Source organism: Bacillus rossius, chromosome 2, assembly GCF_032445375.1.
Source record: "Bacillus rossius redtenbacheri isolate Brsri chromosome 2, Brsri_v3, whole genome shotgun sequence".
NCBI lineage: Eukaryota > Metazoa > Arthropoda > Insecta > Phasmatodea > Bacillidae > Bacillus > Bacillus rossius.
In genome coordinates this window covers 81,737,912-81,756,730 of record NC_086331.1, presented here as the reverse complement: position 1 = coordinate 81,756,730, position 18,819 = coordinate 81,737,912, and the positions used below count along the sequence as shown (strand labels likewise).

General features: G+C 34.2%; 1 protein-coding gene across 3 annotated transcripts in view; it reads left to right on the top strand.

Annotated features, from left to right (window-relative positions):
* The window catches only part of LOC134529410 (synaptotagmin-7), an 807,269-nt gene extending 791,012 nt beyond the window's left edge, over positions 1 to 16,257 (top strand). For 2 of the 3 annotated variants that reach the window (XM_063363450.1, XM_063363451.1), the window contains exon 9: positions 11,865 to 16,257. In XM_063363450.1, coding sequence (XP_063219520.1) covers positions 11,865 to 11,965 — 101 coding nt within the window. In that variant the 3' untranslated portion in view covers positions 11,966 to 16,257. The remainder of the gene's footprint in view (positions 1 to 11,864) is intronic. The other variant, XM_063363449.1, reaches the window with a different exon arrangement.
* Positions 16,258 to 18,819: the final 2,562 nt, after the last annotated feature.

Sequence of the window (18,819 nt, the reverse complement as noted above, 5' to 3'; positions counted from 1 at the left end):
CATGCAGATAATAAATAGGGTAACATAAAAAAATATTTGTTACGTGAAATATTAAATATACATTGAGTCTGATTTTGTTCGGAGTTTAAAATGTGAGAGCAGATTTGTCAAGCTCATCTATACGTGCCATTTTTTATTTTATCTATTTATTTTTTTAAAAAAAGCAATCACGTAAAATGCATCGTGCTGAATTTTTTCAGAAAATAATGGACTACCCAGCGCTAAGTAAAGCATCAAAAAGTAGAAAAGGCTAACAAAGTTCAGCCAAATTTATTTAATACTGGGTTTATGTTATCTATTGCAAAAGAAAAAAGTAAGGAGGCAAATAATTCCTTCGAAAATCCTCATTGTTCTGAAGATTTGAACTCATCATTGTTTACTGATGTTCAAACTCCTTTAAGTGTCGTAAAGCTAGAAAAATTAATGATAAATTATTAATTTTTAAGTTATCCTATAATAAGTTTGTAATATTTTAAGTTGCTCATTATTATATAAATTATTATTATTTAAAAATAAAATGTTTTCCATTGTTTTTAAAGGGTATAATGGGATGAAAATTATGTTTTATTGAGAGAAATATTCAAAAACTTATCTTTAAATGCTGTTAAAAATCACTTAGTGTTGTTCTATTTTAATAGCATTATAATCTCTCAAAGGTTTGCAGTATTTTGATTTTTTTAAATAGCGAGGGGTTTTAAGAGTTGTGAATTAAGTAAAAGGGAAGGGGACCGACAACATTATTTGCCCTGGGCCCTTAATTTATCTCGATAGCCCTGTAAATAGGTAAATAGACTTCGGCTTGGAAGCACTTAAAGTATTCCCTAACCCAGACATCTCCCAAAAAAAAATACACCTTTTTTTAGTTATATCAGGAAAAAAAATAATTGTATGTATGTTCAGAAACAAAACATCAAAATTTAGTGGGTTCTGATGAATGGAATACTTTATCCATAAATTAAGAATAAAATATAAGTTAAAATTATCATGAGCAGAGGCTGTATTAATGTTAAAAATTAAATATTGTACAGAATCCTGCATTTAGGTGCGAAGTTTCAGTTGATAGAGAATGAGAAGGCAACAGTGATATCAAGGCCTTCATATATTTGCTTTTTTTTAAACAAGCAATAATCTTCCCAAACTCATTTCCCAGAGTTAAAAAATAATTCTTAGATTAGACCTGTAATTTTTAAATTCTTTGTAAGAATTTTGTTAACCTGGCATGCTATGTCAAAACGAAAAAAAAAATCTTGATGACCATGGCATAAATGTATGTGCTGTGTTGCGTACCTTAGCTTGCCGCCATTTCGAGATAACTCCCCTGCAGCCGGGCCTGCAACCCCTGCACTTCATAAGCATCTTACAGAACATCTCTCCTTTTTTATAATAATTGGATTCTAATGTATTAGAATAAACAGAACAAGACAAAAACAGAACAAGACATGCAAACACTGTCCTTCAGTTACAGAGTGTTCACCAAGCCTTAACTACAACTTGTACGCATACATCTGTTCACATGTAATCTTTCAACAAATTGGGTTTCCTTATATAGCGTTTGTCTTTCCTGTCTCCCTGCTTCACCTCGCTGTGTCCTAGTCCGCGGTGTTATTGTCAGAAAAGCCCCTGAAACCATCTTTCAGTAAATCAGCTTCTGAGTCAGTATCTTGTGTCACTCGATTTTCCCTCAACACTTCTTCTTGCTGAATGTTATTGCCTCCAAATACTTCCTCCTCCTTCCTGTGTGAAGCTAGGTACACCTTTACTCCCTTTCTGGGTGCAACACCTATGACATCACTGGTGAATGTTTGAGGTACCTTGTTGACATAATCTCCCTCATCTCCCTTCTTGGTGTTATAGAAATGTGTCAGAATCAGAAACCATCGATTTCTTCGGTATTTGCCCCCATCAGTTTCTATAACATAGGAACGTGGCTGTGGACCAATTTTCACAGTGATGCCATAACTCCTAAGAGTTGTGATCCAAACCTTGTCTCCCCACTCAAAAGCAAGTAAATGTCGGACTCTGTGTCTCCGGTCATAGTGAGCCACCTGTTTCTATTTTGCAAGTATTTCTCTAGTGTATGCCAAACAAGGTAGTATCATTTCATCCAGCACCTCTGGAAGAACTGGAAGTGTAGATCGCAGTCTATGACTCACCACAATGAAACCACAATCCAAGGGTGTGGTTCGATACGACAAAAGCCCAAAGAGGTATCCTCATTATTCTTCAGTAAACTCTCAGCATTCTTCACAGCTGCCTCAACACAGCCATTGGACTGAGGTTAATGTGGAGAAGATGTAATCATTTGGAACTTGTAGATCTTTGCAAAGCTTTCGTAATTACTCGAAACAAATTGTGTACCCTTATCAAACCATACTAGTTCCAGTATGCCAAAACATGAAAAAATTTCCTTTAATCCATTTATGACTGCGTCATCTGTCAAATGGAACAAAGGATATATTTCAAAATATCTAGAGTAATAGTCCGTGACAATTAGGTACCATGCATCACATTTAAACAGATCTACTGTAACGACTAGCCATGGGTGTGATGGCCTTTATGTTTGGACAAATGGTTGTCTGGGATTTTGTCTTTCCTGCACACAACTTGGGCAGTTCCTAATCAAGTTTTCCAGTTGTGAGGGTACTCCAAACCAACATAACATTTTCGCTCTTTCTCGACATCTCGCTTTGCCCAGATGACCTGCATGAATACATTCCAAACAGTGGAGTTGAAGAGACACTGGAATGACCAGTCTAGTATATTTTATCATGAAAGAGTCTGCACAAGTTATGTTGTTTTTATATTGCCAATAAGAGATCATGTATTCTGGGACCTCATTTTTCTCGAGCCAATTGTACATGCAATAGGACTTGTGCATGCATTAGGACTTAAGTTGTTTGCATAACTTATCAATCTGAATAGAAAGCAAGAATGGATCACTTATTGGATAGTTATAGATAATCTGGTGTTCAAAGGTCCCTACTTCTCTCTCCAGATCCACTTCTGTTCCATCTTGGTTGTCCAACCCCAGGGGAACCCTCGACATACAATCTTCCACGGCAAGCTGTTTGCCTGGAATGTACCGAACTCTGTAATAATATATCATCAGTCTTAGATGGAATCATTGTAAACAGGGTGTTAACTCATCTATCTCTTTTGTTTACAGGATTTGAATGAGTGGTTTGTGGTCAGTTGCGAGTGTTACTGGTAGTCCCAAAATGTACTGCTTTAACCTTTCCGCAAACCAAGTGAGAGCTAATGTCTCTTTCTCCACTTGGGAATAATGCTGCTCTGTTTCAGAAAATGTACAATATGCATATCCTACAACTTCCTGTTTTCCCTCTTGGTCCTGCATGAGGAATCCTCCTAAGCCTCTAGAGCAGTGGTTCCCAACCTTTTTTTGATCAGGGACCACTTTAATTTCATTATCATTAGCAGGGACCACAAGGTTAAAAAATAATCTGTTCCTGGGGTAATATTTTTGCTCAAAGCTACACACACATCATCACTTACTTTCAGTCGATTCCTGGATTTGTTTTTAATGATCAGTAATGCAGAAAATCCTTGTTCGCATAAATAAGTTGTTGAAAAAAGCATAAGATAGCGCAAAGCGATTTCTCTAATTTTAGTATATAAAATTGCTTTCTTACACCAAAACGTCTCCAAAGAATCAAATTCAAACGCGTTCTTACAGTTCCTGTCATTTTGTAATTCAATAAGTTATTCTTGGATTTCTTCTGCAACTTCTCTAGCGTTAGTGCCAAAAGTGTTGCGTTTCAGTTTTTGGTCCACATTAGCTTCTGTATTGTTATATTTTGGGAAGTAACGGTTGAATTCATCAACCAACATTTGCAAATGACATTTGCGATTTTTTGTATGCTTTCCCTAAACATGACATACTTTTTGTCGTCAAGGAGTGCCTTCAATGTTGCAAACGCACTTTAATTGCCCTCGCCAACTTGACTAATCCATAACTTAAGTTTGCAAATAAAAGCACGAAGTTTATCTTCAAAATTAAAAATATTTGCAACGCCTTCTAATTTTCTGTTTCCTGAACCTTGCATTTGCAAGTTAAACTTATTTAAGTGTGTAAAAATTTCCACAAGATATGCCAAATACATCTGGGATGTCAAATCAGAAAACTGTACTAGTAAGTCTTCCATTTTTTTCTCACCTAGAAACAACTCAATCTTTCCTCTCAGCTCGTATAATCTTTTCAGCATATTGCCTTTCGACAATCAACGAACTTCTGTGTGAGAGAGGAGGTTCTCATGGTTTGAGTCCATTTCAGTGCACAGTTTTTTAAAAAGGCGTGAATTTAAGGCACTGCTTTTAATGACATTTACTACTTTTATGACCAATTTCATTGTATCATTAAGGCATTTAGGAAGAGTCTTGGAAGCTAACACCTGGCGATGAAGGTTACAATGTGATGTTAATGTTGACGGATTCCTCTGTTTGATTAACGTTACTAGACCGGAATGTGATCCTAACATCGCAGGAGCACCATCCGTACAGAAACCGACTAGCTTTTCCCACATAATGCCATATTTCTGGAAATATCCAGTTCCTATTCATGACGTCGATACCTCTTGATGTCATTCCCAGTTCCTGAGAAAACAACAGTTCTTCTTTGATTATGTTGTCGTCGTCTAAAAAGCGGACAAAAACAAGTAACTGTGCACAATTAGAAATGTCAGTAGATTCATCGCACTGCAAAGCGAAGAATGGTGACATTTTAATTTTTGAAACAAGTTTCTCCTCGATATCATTTGACATGAGTTCAATTCTAGCTTACACCGTGTTGTTCGACAAAGGTATAGCTTGTATTTTTTTTTTTTTTTGCTTCTAACCCTAAAACTTCTTCGACGGCTTTGATCAAACAAGGTTTCACAAGAGTTTCACCTATTGTGTGAGTCTTTTTTGATTGTGCTATTAATTTCGATATATTAAACGATGCTACTAATGTTTTTTTCAGATGATGCATATCTTGTACCACTAGGCCCGAGTTTGATTTTTTTTTTTTTTTTTTTAATTCTCCAATTTTCCTTGAAAGAACTCTGGTGGTCGGTCAGAAAAATTTGGATGAATCGTTTCTAGGTGACGTTTTAATTTCGCTGGCTTCAAGGCTTCGTTCGCCAGAACAGTTGCGCATATAACACATTCTGGTTATATTTCTCCATTACTTTCTATCGAAGTAAATCCAAATTTAATGTAACTATTATCATATTTTCTCTTAGGTGGCATTTTATGAAAATAAAACCAAAATGCAATAGAATGTACACTGTTATGCTTATATTATGTTTTATGCCAAGTAAAAGAATAAAAAATAATATAGCTAAATTTTTTCATAATTCATAAAATAAATCATTAAATAAATAAATAAATATAAACTGGCTTCCAAAAAATTCTAACCTCGCTATCATTTTTTTACAAACTTAAATCTTTACTACACAATTTAAAAAATAATGTTGTCTAATCGTAATTGGTAGGTAGGTACCTTAAATTTTCCTTAACCCTCTTGGTGCCAGCCTCAAATTGTCTAATTCTATGACGGTTATACTAAAAGTGCCAAGTCATTTTTAAATGAATTACATATCTGGAGTTAAATATTAATAACTTTTTTACCTTTTATAACTTTTTACCTTTAATAACTTTTTTACCTTTAATAACTTTTTTTTACCTCTAAGCATGGAAGTATACATTTTTTACATTTTATAAATAAATTATTTTTTGTAATATTTTAAGATTTAATAAAAACAAATAATGCATTTTTTATTAATTTTATTTTAAAGTTCTCGTGAAAACGTTATATTATTTTTAATGGATTGGCGTGCGAATAGGGCATGGTTATCAAAGTAATATTCTTGGCACTAAGAATGTCGTGGGAAAATATAATCACTACAACTATTACAAAATTGATTTTCAACGCACAATAAACAACAATAAAGAATAACTGGCACTTTATAATATCCACGAAACTGCTTATTATTTTTTGATAAAGCAACTTAATAATTTGTTTGCCAGAAATATATAATTTTTGTAAATATTTGCAAAATAAATTTTTATAAGCAGGAACACATACCTACTTATGTAGAAAATAATTAACACTTATAATTTCCAAAAGAATAAAAATAAATTTAAAAAAAAATAAAAGTTGAATTTCTTACAACGGGAAGTTAAATTCAAAACGAAGAAATGCGCACAAACGCAGTACCAATCTGTTTCACATGCTGTTCGAAAACACAACACTGCTGAGCAAAACAAAAGAAAACGTACGATTGACTGACCGGCTTGCGCCATAATGTTTAGTCAGTTGCTTGCCCTTCCCCCGGTCGCCTGCGCGCCGCGCTCGCTTTTGTTCACCGACGCGCGTTCATTCAAAGTATGAAATCTTTCACGGACCATATTTTAGCTCTCGCGGACCACTGATGGTCCGCGGACCACTGGTTGGGAACCACTGCTCTAGAGCTAGCATCTGCACCAACAATGATTGAAGCTGTAACATCAAAATATGGCAGTGTGGATGTTTGACTTAACAATCTCTTAGCTTCTGAAAATGCTTCCTGCTGTGATGGCCCCTATGCAAATGCTACATCATCCTTCAGAAGTGCAACTGAAGGTGTAAGCAATCTCGACTTCTCAGGGAGGAATCTAAAAGAAAAATTGACAAGGCCCAGAAACCTTTGAACCTCTGTTTTGGTTGTGGGCGCTCCAAATCGTCGAATAGCATCAATCTGGTCGGGGTCAACTGACACTACCGCAGCACTAATGACATGACCCAAATATTTCACTTGAGTTACTCCAAACACACACTTACTATTGTTAAGGGAAATACCTGCAGCTTCAAGTTTCTGAAATACTTTTTTCAAAATCGTATCATGTTATTTCATACTTGATGCAAAAATCAAAATGTCATCCACATGGAAAGTAGTACCCTCTATACCTTCAGCAACATGACTATTCTACTAGAAAAATATTCAAGTGCATGGTAGATGCCAAAGGGTAGCCTCTTGAATTAAAATTGGAGTTACAAATGTTGTAACTGAATTGGCTTATCCAATGAAACTTGATAAAAACCAGAGATTGTTGTAAATTACGGATGCTGAACGATTTTATTGTCGTTCACATTACAAGACACTATACACAGTTCGGCCATACTTCTACACGAAAAGCCGGAAGTTATTAGAGGCCAAAAAACAAAACAAAACAATCACATAGAACAACATAAGAAACACACTACAAACACAAGTCTGTTGATTACATAGCTACCAATCCAACAGATTTAATATCTATGAAAAGTACTTTGCCCTCGCTAACTGCAACAGTGTAACTTCCACGCTGTGAATGGGGAAATGTGGCCTCTGAACACACCTGTTCAGCTCTGAATAATCACCACAAATACAGACAGTGTCTCCTTCAGGAATAACCACGATAGGTGCAACCCATTCTGTGCATACTGTGACTTGCTCTATGATATCCAAGTTCAGCAGGCAATCTAACTCAGCCCTGAGTTTACGCAAAAGTGATAAGGACACAACTCGAGGGGTTGGCTGAACAAAGGGAGTGCAGTTATCCTTCAGGACTATTTTAATCTTCCCAACTGTTTAAAGAGACCTGGAACTTCTTTTTGCGGATCTATCTGAGACTTTGAGGGATAGGTTATGGTTACAAAATAATTGTTGCTCTCTGTCACAGGACACTGGCTCTCTAGCTCTTGCATGGATGCGAAATGAATACTGTTTGTTACCAAGCCCAGAATTAATAACTTTTTTTTTTTTTTGAAAACCCACAATCTGCAACTTTATGAACCCTGCTCGACCCAGGAGTGGGGTTTGAAGATTAGACAAAACAAATACCTTGCTGATGTGTTTAATCCTCTGTGCTCTAGTTGAAGCTGTAAAAAGCCCAAAACCCCCAAATCCTTACCATCAGGTCTTTTCAGTTTGTCCTTACAGGGGATTACAAAGTACCTGTATGAAACCGGTACCATGCTGCCAGGAATGCATGTAATGTCTGCACCCATACCAATAAGAAAATTAAATTTTCTCTCAAAGTTTACAATCTTAATGTTCAATTTCCATGGGATATGCGCTTCTTGTGTAACCCGGACTGAACTGCAGGTTTGTCCCATTATGAAATGATCCTGACTGTAAGGAATAGCCCTGTCACAGTCTGACTCACCTTGATGATCCTGTTCACGGAATATCTTGGAAGCACTTTAAGCCCATCACTGCCCAATGACACTGTTTGTCATTAGCCGTCCGTGTAGGACATCAGAAACGATCATGCTTCCCCTTACCCCAAAACCAGCAGTGTGCTTCCCTGAATGGAAATGTGTTTGTGAACTTCGTGGGGCCCGAAAACTTGCCCACAGCCGCGGGCTTCTGTACAGCAGCACTAGCCGCCTTATCCCGGCTGCGAGATGGTCCCCATTGAGTCTTGTTGAGTTCCAGACAGTCTGAACTCCTTTGTTGCAAAAATTGTGATTGCTGGCTTTGTATTTCAGCTTGTCTGGCTATCAGCACTGCTTCCTCAACCATAGAGAAGGTCTCAACTGAAATTGTTCACTAATTATCACATCTTTCATTTCCACTACAATTCTGTCTTGAATAAGCTCATTTTTTAATGCATCATATTCACAAAGTCAGCCAAATTATGATGTGAGGTTATGAATGCATCCACTGTGTCAGGCCCTTGCACACGGGAACTAAACTTGAATCTTTCAAATATTATATTTTTGCATGGCAGAAAATGATTCTCAAAAGCAGTTAAAGCATCCTCGTAGCTGGTAGGTTCAGGTGAAAAAAATTATTCCACAATTCTGCTGCTTCCTTGCCTAAAACATAAAGAAAAATATCATTTTTCTCCTTATCTGTCCTTTCAATGAAACCAGAGACTGACATGTACCTTGAAAAATGCTGTTTCCACTGCTTCCACAATAATGGCGATGTAAAGTCGAAAGCTGCCGGAGGCTTGATACTGGAGGTACCCTTAGGTTTGTCTCGTGGCCAATTGTGCGGATATGTCATTCTGGCCAAGTTTGCTTTGTTTTGCTGTACCGCAGTTTATAATTTTACACTGTTAGAGATCCCACTTATGCTCTTACATAACATTACGTTTGCTTAAAAAGAAACATATTTTTTGGCACAGCGATTTATATATACCTACCCCACCGATAATGATATAGAAATACCACAATTGAACAGCGAGCATTTTCGATAGGTACAGCAGTTCTGAAAGCCATTTCCATTGTGCATGTGCGAGAATGCACGGAACCTGAAAACATACACAATGATTGTGAGGTAATAGATATATTTATCCATTTTTAGTCAACATTGAACGGATGCATAACCCTTGATGCACAATTCCTATGTTTATATTACCCACCTAGGGTAATCAGAAAAATAATACATTTTAGTATTGAAAATTGTACTAAATCACTTAAAAATCTGTATTATAATGACTAGAGTGTTAACAACTGAACCATTGGTGGCAATACACTAACACCGCTCCGTCTACCGCCCTGTAAAGATTGCAAGTCCGTAAGGAAAATAAGTGGGTCTCAGGGTTCCGTTCGGCCAAGTGACCGAAGGCGTGTCGACATAAGAACTCCCTGGGTTGTTAGGGCTCCCCATGACGCCGTATTAAATGAAAAAAAGAATACACGGATACATTATAGTGGTTTTTTAGCCTTGGCATGAGAACACGGTGCTATCGTACTCCTGACCATTTCTGTTATCGGATAGACGTCTCTGCATTAACGGCACTGATTACGTTGCTAGTGAAGGTCTCTTCCCGAAGAGTGACGCGGCGGACGTTCCCGCGTTAAACAAAGTCTCTGAAGCTAATACTAAAGTACATACATGAAACTCCGAAACTTTACTTAAGGCGTAAATGTCGTCGTGTTGACTGTGCGCGTGATGTGCCGTACTATACTGACGACATGGCGGACGTCTCCACTACATGCTCGTTTGCGCGCGAAAGTGCTGTTTCCGCGTGGCGTGGAGGCTGCCGGCCTGTGTGAGCTCCCGACGGTGACTGCCTGTCTCCCCAGCGCCGGGCCGGAGGGAGCTACCAACTCCCGCCAAAAAGGGCAGAGCACGGGAAAAACAGAAGTGGTCAGTCTTACGACATAGTCGCACGTTGAACAATTTTTATTTATGAGAAAAGTAATTGATAGCTGTTACAAGTTTTAGTTTGTCCCTGAAAATAAATACATAAACCCTTTTGCCTAGTTCGGCGGAAGCGTCTTGCCACACCCAGCGGAGTGATACTGTCAACGTGGCTGGTAACGGCGCTATCTTTGTAGCGTTCGCGCAATGCTCACATCTGCACTACACTGCGCGCACGGGCGCGTTCGTCGCACACGCTTCTGGGTAGGCGTTGATGATGCATAACGGCCTGTGCGACGAGAGGAGCACTGACGGCTGGCGTTAACACCTTAAGAAATAAAACCCAACAATTTTATGGCGTTTTGTTCGTTGGTTACTTGACAGTGACGAGTTTATTTTACCGCTGTGTACAACTTATTAAGCTAGAAGTTACGCTATTAACCTATACGTGATGTCAGCCAGACAATATCTAATGACTTTGATGCTGGATGGGGTTTTTAAAACTTTTGAAAAAATACCTATAACTCAAAACTAAGACAATTTTTTTTTTTTAATTTTGGTGTTTTGATTCAGAATTGATGTTTAGTTCTAGGACATTCTGTAAATTTAATGAAGAGCAGGTAATGTAGAAGTGGGGAGAAGGTATTACCTGTTTAACATTTGTTTCTGTAACCCCATTAGTAATGCATAAATGTGTAGCACAAAGTAAAAGAGCTTTACCAGTTCCATGTTAGAGCTTGAGCATTTTTTTGTATTCACACCATGCTATGTCATGGCCCTGTCGCTCGCCGCAGGCTCTCGGTCCCTGAAGGTTGCAGCTTGTTGGCTGCAGTGGCTTAGCCAGTATTTGTGTATGGGGGGTGTTGAGAAGCATGCCCCCCCCCCCCCCCCGTATTAAAGGGGGGTGGTCCGGGGGTCCTCCCCAGGGAAAATTTGTATTTTAAGGTGTAAAATAGTGCTATTTAGGCAGTTTTCGTTTCTTAAATTTAAATATTGTAATGGTAAAAATTTTATTAATTTTAATATGAAATTTGTTTGGGTGATGAATAAGAAATTAATTAAATATTTGGTGCTAAGGGGGGGGGGGGGGGGGGTTGAACCCCTAAATTCTCCCCCCCCCCCCCCCTGGCTACGCCGCTGGTTGGCTTGCTTGCCATCTTTCTCAAGGTCGTGACTTGTTTGCTGTCCTAGTCTCCACCTGAACTACCTCGCTGACGACCTGTTGCTCTTGGCCCACCATAGGATACAATTCACATTATTTTTTATAACCGAGAGCTTTTTAATAAATACACCTAGTTGGGAATACAATTGCTGCATATTGCAAAATATAAACTTTAAAGCACAATCATGAATGTTATTTGTGACACAAGAATGTTTCGAGATGGGATTGCTGCTCACTAAAGGGGTGTATTGTATCTATGGTGCTTTGTATTAGTTTACTCCCCTCTGAATTTATTTACATGCTCATCTGGTAACCACTTCAGAAAAGGCCAGTGACATCAAGGAGTGCTTATATATTAGATCCATCTTGGATTTTACAACAGTTCCCTTTTGTTTGCTTACATACTTAATTCAAAATAATTAATAATATTGCATTACACCGTTTCCATAAAATATAAAAAACCTAAATTGCTGAAGGCATACAGTGATACTTCTTGCTGGTTATTTATAACTAGTTAAATATAAGTTCTTAGTAATGACTTTTTTAAAAAAAAATTTAATTTGACTGCTTTTCGCTTTTTTTTACAGGGAAGAATGGATCTGGGGCCTCAGAGACCAAACATTGGCAAGATATGATAACAAAACCACGTCAAACCATTGTTCAGTGGCATCGTCTGAAGCCAGAATAGATGCCAAAATGTGCCAGGACCATAATAACTAGTGTTGAATATATATACATATATTTATTATTATTTGTTTATGTTATTGAATAGCTACTCCAACTGCAATCAGAAGGAGTTCATTTATAATTAAATACAAATTTTGCTTAAGTGTGCAAAAAATAGTTATGGAAAAACATTTTCCTTTACTAAAAATGCATTAAGTACATTTATTAAAATTGCTATGTAAACGACTTTGTGTTAGCTTAACAAACCAATTGCTAAATGTTAAAACATTAGTTTAATATGTATAGTTTTCTTTCACTCTATCTAATATGTTTTATTAAATTTACTATTTCTTATTTTTATTTCACTCTATCAAATACCATATTTTATATTTACTATAATTTTTGTTCTGCTCAAGTGAATTTCTGTTTAGCATGAATTTAAAATCCAACAAGTAGATGGATAGATAAATTAAACTCTCTCACCTTCTCGCTCTTTCTCCAAGAAAGATTTAAGTAAATCTTTTATTGGAGATCTGACACACCAGAATACATTTTTCAGAATGTTTATTTTAGCATTGCATTCAAAACAAATACAAAAAAAAAATATTTGTTTTTCAGTGAGAAATGTCTGATAAAACTGTTTCGAGTATCCTGAAATATAAAGAATGTGTAAGCACATATCTAGGAGAAAAGTAGTTTAGTACATTTTTGTGGTTTATAGGACAGATGTATACAATTACATAAGAGTAGGGTGTAATAGTACACAAAAAAATTTAGTTGCCATTGAAAAAATTCAGTAATCTACAATTACGAAAATCAAACTGCACGTGATCAGTTCTGGTTCGTGATTCATAGGTTTAGACATATGCTGGCCCAGAGGACTAGAGCTTGAAGTATTGCCCCAATGACACAAAAGAAACAATGTGAATTCTTATAATCATTCAGTGGTCTTAAGTGTGGATGACAGTTGTACTGAATTATGTTTTCTTTTCAAATATTATTTTACTGCTGAGCATAATGCCCTGAGATTACCGTGCCATCAACCTTTAATGGCAAAATATCTGCATGTCCAGATCATAAATTTCCAGATATTCAGTCTTCAATCTACCTATCTACTTATAGATTTGTTTTAGGCATGTTTATTACATATCAAAAATCCATATATGTTGACTGCTGTAAACAAACTCTGGTAGCAGCCTACGAAAAAGTGGGTGATAAACAAAAAAAAGCCTAATATGATTTCTTTACTAATATCATTACATATAAGTTTGGTTTAAATTACTGCTTACTGAAACATTGTGTGCAAAATTAATTTCTGTGAATTAATTATTTTTAAACAATTAATGTAATTTCAAAATCTAGCAAGCTTCAGAAGAAATTGATGAAATTTATTATATTCAAGCGAGAAAAAAAATTTCAAGGAATATTTGTGAAATGAAGGTCCGGTGATGTTATCAAGATGCATATACTACTTAGGTAAAATTTTAAGGTTATTAAAACATAAATATACACTTTTGAACTTCAAATACATTTCTTGTATTGTTCTGGTAATTGGAAAATTTGACAACTTAGATATACACTGTGGAGCACTAGTAAAATGCAAAAGTGTCTCTAAATTAGTGTACATAATATTGTGCCAGCAATCAACAAATTAAAAATGTTACAAGATAATGAAATTTTAAATTTGCAAAAAATTTGTTTTAACAGAGAAAAATTATCATATTTTTTAAGTTCAACAATGCAATATTAACAATGTTTATTAACTAAACTATTATCTCAATTCTATAAAATATTGGTAAACATTTTTTAGGAATTGCATGAATAGTTTCATTACATTTATATTTAAAAACATTATTTAAAAATAGTTTACCAAAGTTATAAGATTAATTATAGGTTGGATGAGCACTACTTTATGGTGCATAGACACTAAATACGAGGCATGTTTGGAAAGTAACCAAGGCTTACTATTGAACTGTAAAAGTAACAGAAATATTATCTTTAATGAACCAATTACCTACTTGAAAATCACATTTCATATACTATTTTTAGACATAGCTTCCACCATTATTTAGATAATTCTATTGCATTAATATATTTGGTATTTTCTCATTAAAAGAGACTTTCTTGAAATCCAAAGAAATCTGCAAGAAAGTGACATCACAAACTGTTCCCATTAATTATTTTTTCACTTAATAACCAAAATAATCACTGCTGAGAGAATGCTAGCCACTCCATGTCATATCATGCATTTTTTTCTTACTAACAAACATTTTCTCTCCATCTCATTACTCATTAAAATGTCCCTGTAAACTTCACTAACCTGCCAATGAGTTTCAGGAGCAACCACATTTTAAAATTTTAAAACTGGAAATTTTACGAATTTGCATTCTATCAAATTCAAAACACGAAAATATTTTTGTAACATGTTTGTGTCATGTAGGTATTGAACTGCTATTAGAAAAAAATTGTATAAACAGTTTGACTAAATAAAATTAATAATTTTTAAACAAAATAAGTACTTGAACTATAAATGACAAAGGGTCTTCCGCAACATGTTACCCTCATGTGAAGAGTTACATGTAACTAAATTAGTAAGCACTGTGGATCTCACTATTATCTTGGAGGTCCCGTAGTGTTAAGCACCTGCACCTATTCGTATGACGAAAAACTTTAACGTTTTAAATTGTGTGTTGGCATAACTCTAGTGATCACTTAAATTTTAAAAGAAAGATATTAGATTCATAATGAGGATGATAAACCTGGAATAATAGTGCACTACCACGCCTACATGAAGCAATAATCACAGTATTTTTATGTCTACATGTAAAATATCAGTTTTTAGAACACAGTCATGGGCTGTTACTGTAATGAGAATATAATTAAGCAATTACTGCTTATCTGTGCTGCATTGTTTCACTTATATACTTCCCGAAAATGCCTCCTAAATTGAGTTCTAATGAAATGGAATTTTGTATGTCATACATGCTTTAGAAAAGAATTTTTAATAAATATTTAGTCTTTTTTACAAATGTAATGATTAATATAATTTTTGTGTATTTATGATTAGATGGTAAACTTTATAATTTTATAATATGTATCACTTACACATCAATGCTAATTAATAGTTTGCTTTTAAAAAATTGGGTTTTTGTGCTTCTGTTTTAATAAACAACTTTTTCTCTCTGGTCATGTATTGTTTTAGGAAAAGGATTCTCAAGATTATCGACTAATGTGCGTGCAGTGGATTTGTTCATTTTACTGCGTGCCTTTGTCATGAGACTCACTGGCAAGTTAAACATGTAGAGCACAAATTATTGCCTTGTAGGATAAATAATTAACGACTCCTTAAATTAAAACATGTCTCTGTAAAGATAAGCAGTGAAGGATACTTGCGTTTTATCAGTTTTCAGAATATAGTCATCGGCTGTTACTGTGATGAGAATTTAATTAAATATTGACTGCATTGCTGTGTTGTATCGTATTACTAATAGGATTCTTCATGTTGTTGTAAGTGTAAATTGGTATTTTAGTACATAGCAATCACTTTTGTATAATTTAAATACTATAAAGTTTGCATAGTGTGTGATAAACTGATAAAGTATAGTTGTCAGGAAATTTGTGGTTTGTTTCTGCAGAAGTTATAAGTAGTCTTATCTGAATATTAACAGATAATCTGAATGGCATGTTATCTTTCGAAATCTTTACGTCATGAAATTGATTTCAAAATTGTGTTAATTTTTACTAAATATTTTTTGTTAAAATATATTCTAAAAGTTGTGTGTTTATTATTTCAAAGGATTTTCTATTAAAATTTTTTACAGAAATGTATAATACTTCATTTTATATTTGTGCTTCATATTTTATTCAATGTAAGTATAGTATCGAATTATTTAAAATATTATTTTTAAAAAGGTTTGTTGTTGATTGTGGTTAATGATATATCAAAATGTAAATTATTACTATACAGAAATACATAGTTATTTTTGTAGTGGAATATATTCAATCTGAGAAAAGCCCCAAAAATTTCCTGAACTGTCAGTATAAAAACACACAATATTTTATAAATGTATAAATATTCTGAACGTGTTGTATGCAGCTCAAAGACTTTATAAAATGTACACAAATTACAGTAGACTTTTCATGTGAGTTTGTAGTTAATTGTTTATATTTTTTTACATCAAATAATGCATCACTTAAAGTAATCATCAGATATTTATGTCAAATTTTTTTACCTATATTAAAAAATTTTATTTCATTGTCTTAATCTTTCTCACATCTGCTCTACTGCTTTAATTAAATGCCAGTTTTCCTTCAAATATAAATATTTTTGATTTGTAGAATACATATTATATTTCATTACAATATAATTGGAAACATGTTTATTCTATTTTAAAATAAGGCTTCCGCTTGCTTATGTTTCAGAATGTCTATGATCTCACAATGTAATTATTTATAATTAATGTGATCTTCACTCTCCTTAATATTGTTAAGTATTTTTAGTTTAAACTATTTTGGTTGCTACTAACATTGTTTAACTTTACCAGAAAGATAATTTTTGCTATCAAAATCTATATAAACAATATTTTAAGCTCATATGTTATCATTATAGTAAATGTTGTGAATATATTAACGTTTGTTAACTCATAACTTGCTAATAATCTTGCAACAGATAGTTTTATCATGAGTAGCTAACAAGTACTGTTTATTTAATAGTTATGTGGAAACAAGTTATAAATGCATTAGAGTTCTATGATGAAGGCAAATAAAATGCATCATTGTAATTAAATATGCAGTTAATGTGAAAACTCTGTAAAAAAAAAATAGTTTGTACTATATACCAGCTGACCACATTCTTATTTTTTTTTTTTTTTTTTTTTTAGAATATTTTGCTGGAAAAATCAAAGTTAATTGCTGTTACATAATACCACAAGTTCTTTTTAATTTCATTGCTAATAACGGTGCCTATTAGCGATTTGAAGATATTTGGATATATGTGCCATTAATAGTTCATAAGCTATATGCCTAGGTATATTAAAAAAAAATTAACAAAACAAATTCCTTGAACTTCAGGTTATAATTAAAAATTTACTGTGCCAAAATGACATATACTTGACAATAAACATACGGTTCCAGCTCTTTGTAGAGTTATGGAATCTAATGCGTAGCAGCTGTTAATTGTAGGTACTAATTATATTTTTTACCAGTTAAAAAAAGCAACAAAGTTTTAAAAGATTAAACATTAAACATTAAAAATAAAGGTAATTAAGATTTGATTATTTATTTGTGACAAGTATACCTAATAGATATTTGAGGTGTTTGCTTACCTAAAATTTTTTGTAGAATATTCTAATTGTTTAGAAGAAATACCTAGGATTTAATATTGTGAAGAACATTTGAAATAAAAAATTTGAATGTATCTTTCAGTACTTTCCAGCGATATGTAACATCTAACCTATCATATCAAAAACTATGTATTTACAAAACATGTATTTCAAATACAACACTTATAAAAGTATTGAATTTATATTATATATTGTTATTTTGCAACATATTTATAATGTATTAGAAAAGCCACATGATAATGCCGCACTGTTCAAGACTACTGTTAGCGGAATGAACGGTACACAGCTATGTCTTCTTTCTCTTTCTCCCTTTCTCTTTTTTCAAACGCCATGGAAATGTTTGCGCTCGCTGTAGCGCCAACTGTACGCCGCTCCAAAAAATTGAATGGCGCTTGCTTCTCCCTACTTTTTTTTCATTTTCGTCGCATTCATTAAATTACCCACACCAAAGGCCATATACGGAGAGCTAAGATGTTACAAATTATAAAAAAAAAACACTACTACAAAACACCAAGGATGCTTTAACACTCTAAACGTGCACAGTTGAACTACTTACTTGAGCACAGGCTATAAATTGTCTTTATTTTGTGTGTTAAATCATTGAGTTGATAAATCCTATTATCACACAAAGTTGGCCTATATAAAATCATCAATATTTATTTTACACTATTGCCATACAAATAACTCGAACATATCCCAAACACCACCAAAATCTTTAAGTGCTCTTATCTTCTAAATTATTCGTATTATGGAAAAACTGAGTAAATTTCTTCTCATTTTAAAAACCGAACTATATTTCTCTTTAACAGGATGTTTAAAAAAAGTACTTATATCACTTTTTCACTGGAGTAATTCATTGGTATGTTGATATTCTTGAATGTATTTATACCCTTCTTGCTCCTGGGTACACTTTAGAGAAGGGGTTATTTTTAATTTTTTTAATTGCCAAAACCTTTTAAGTATTTATTTAGGAAAAAAAAGATAAAAGAATTTTCCCCATTTTAAAACCTAACTATAATCCTGTTTAACAAGATGGTACTATTGATTTCTCAAAATAAAATTGAATCGTACACGCTCCTTCCTACTTCCTGTTACACATTTCCTTTCCTCGACTTCGTCACATTCATGAAATTACTACCACCAAATGCAGTATAGCGAGAGCTTAGATGTTACACATCAAGAAAAAATGTTATCTAATGTATGGCAAAAAGATTTTCCCTTGAGATTAATTATTATTTATTACTTTTCAGAGTATGGGATTTTCTAATAGTACCGGTGGTTTAGGCCTATATGCCAGCAAGTAAGTTAGAATAAATGGTTAGGTACACTGCCCATGGTGTGTGATATGATGCTGTAAATATTCAAAATAAGCACCATGGACACCAGAAAAAAACCTTAAGACCTCTATTAATGGTTACACACATTAAATATCAAGAATTTAATCTTTCCGACAAAAAAGTATTTACAGGGATATCATGATCCACTAAGAGATGCTTGAAGGCTGTGGTGATGTCAAAAGTATGAACTTTGCTAA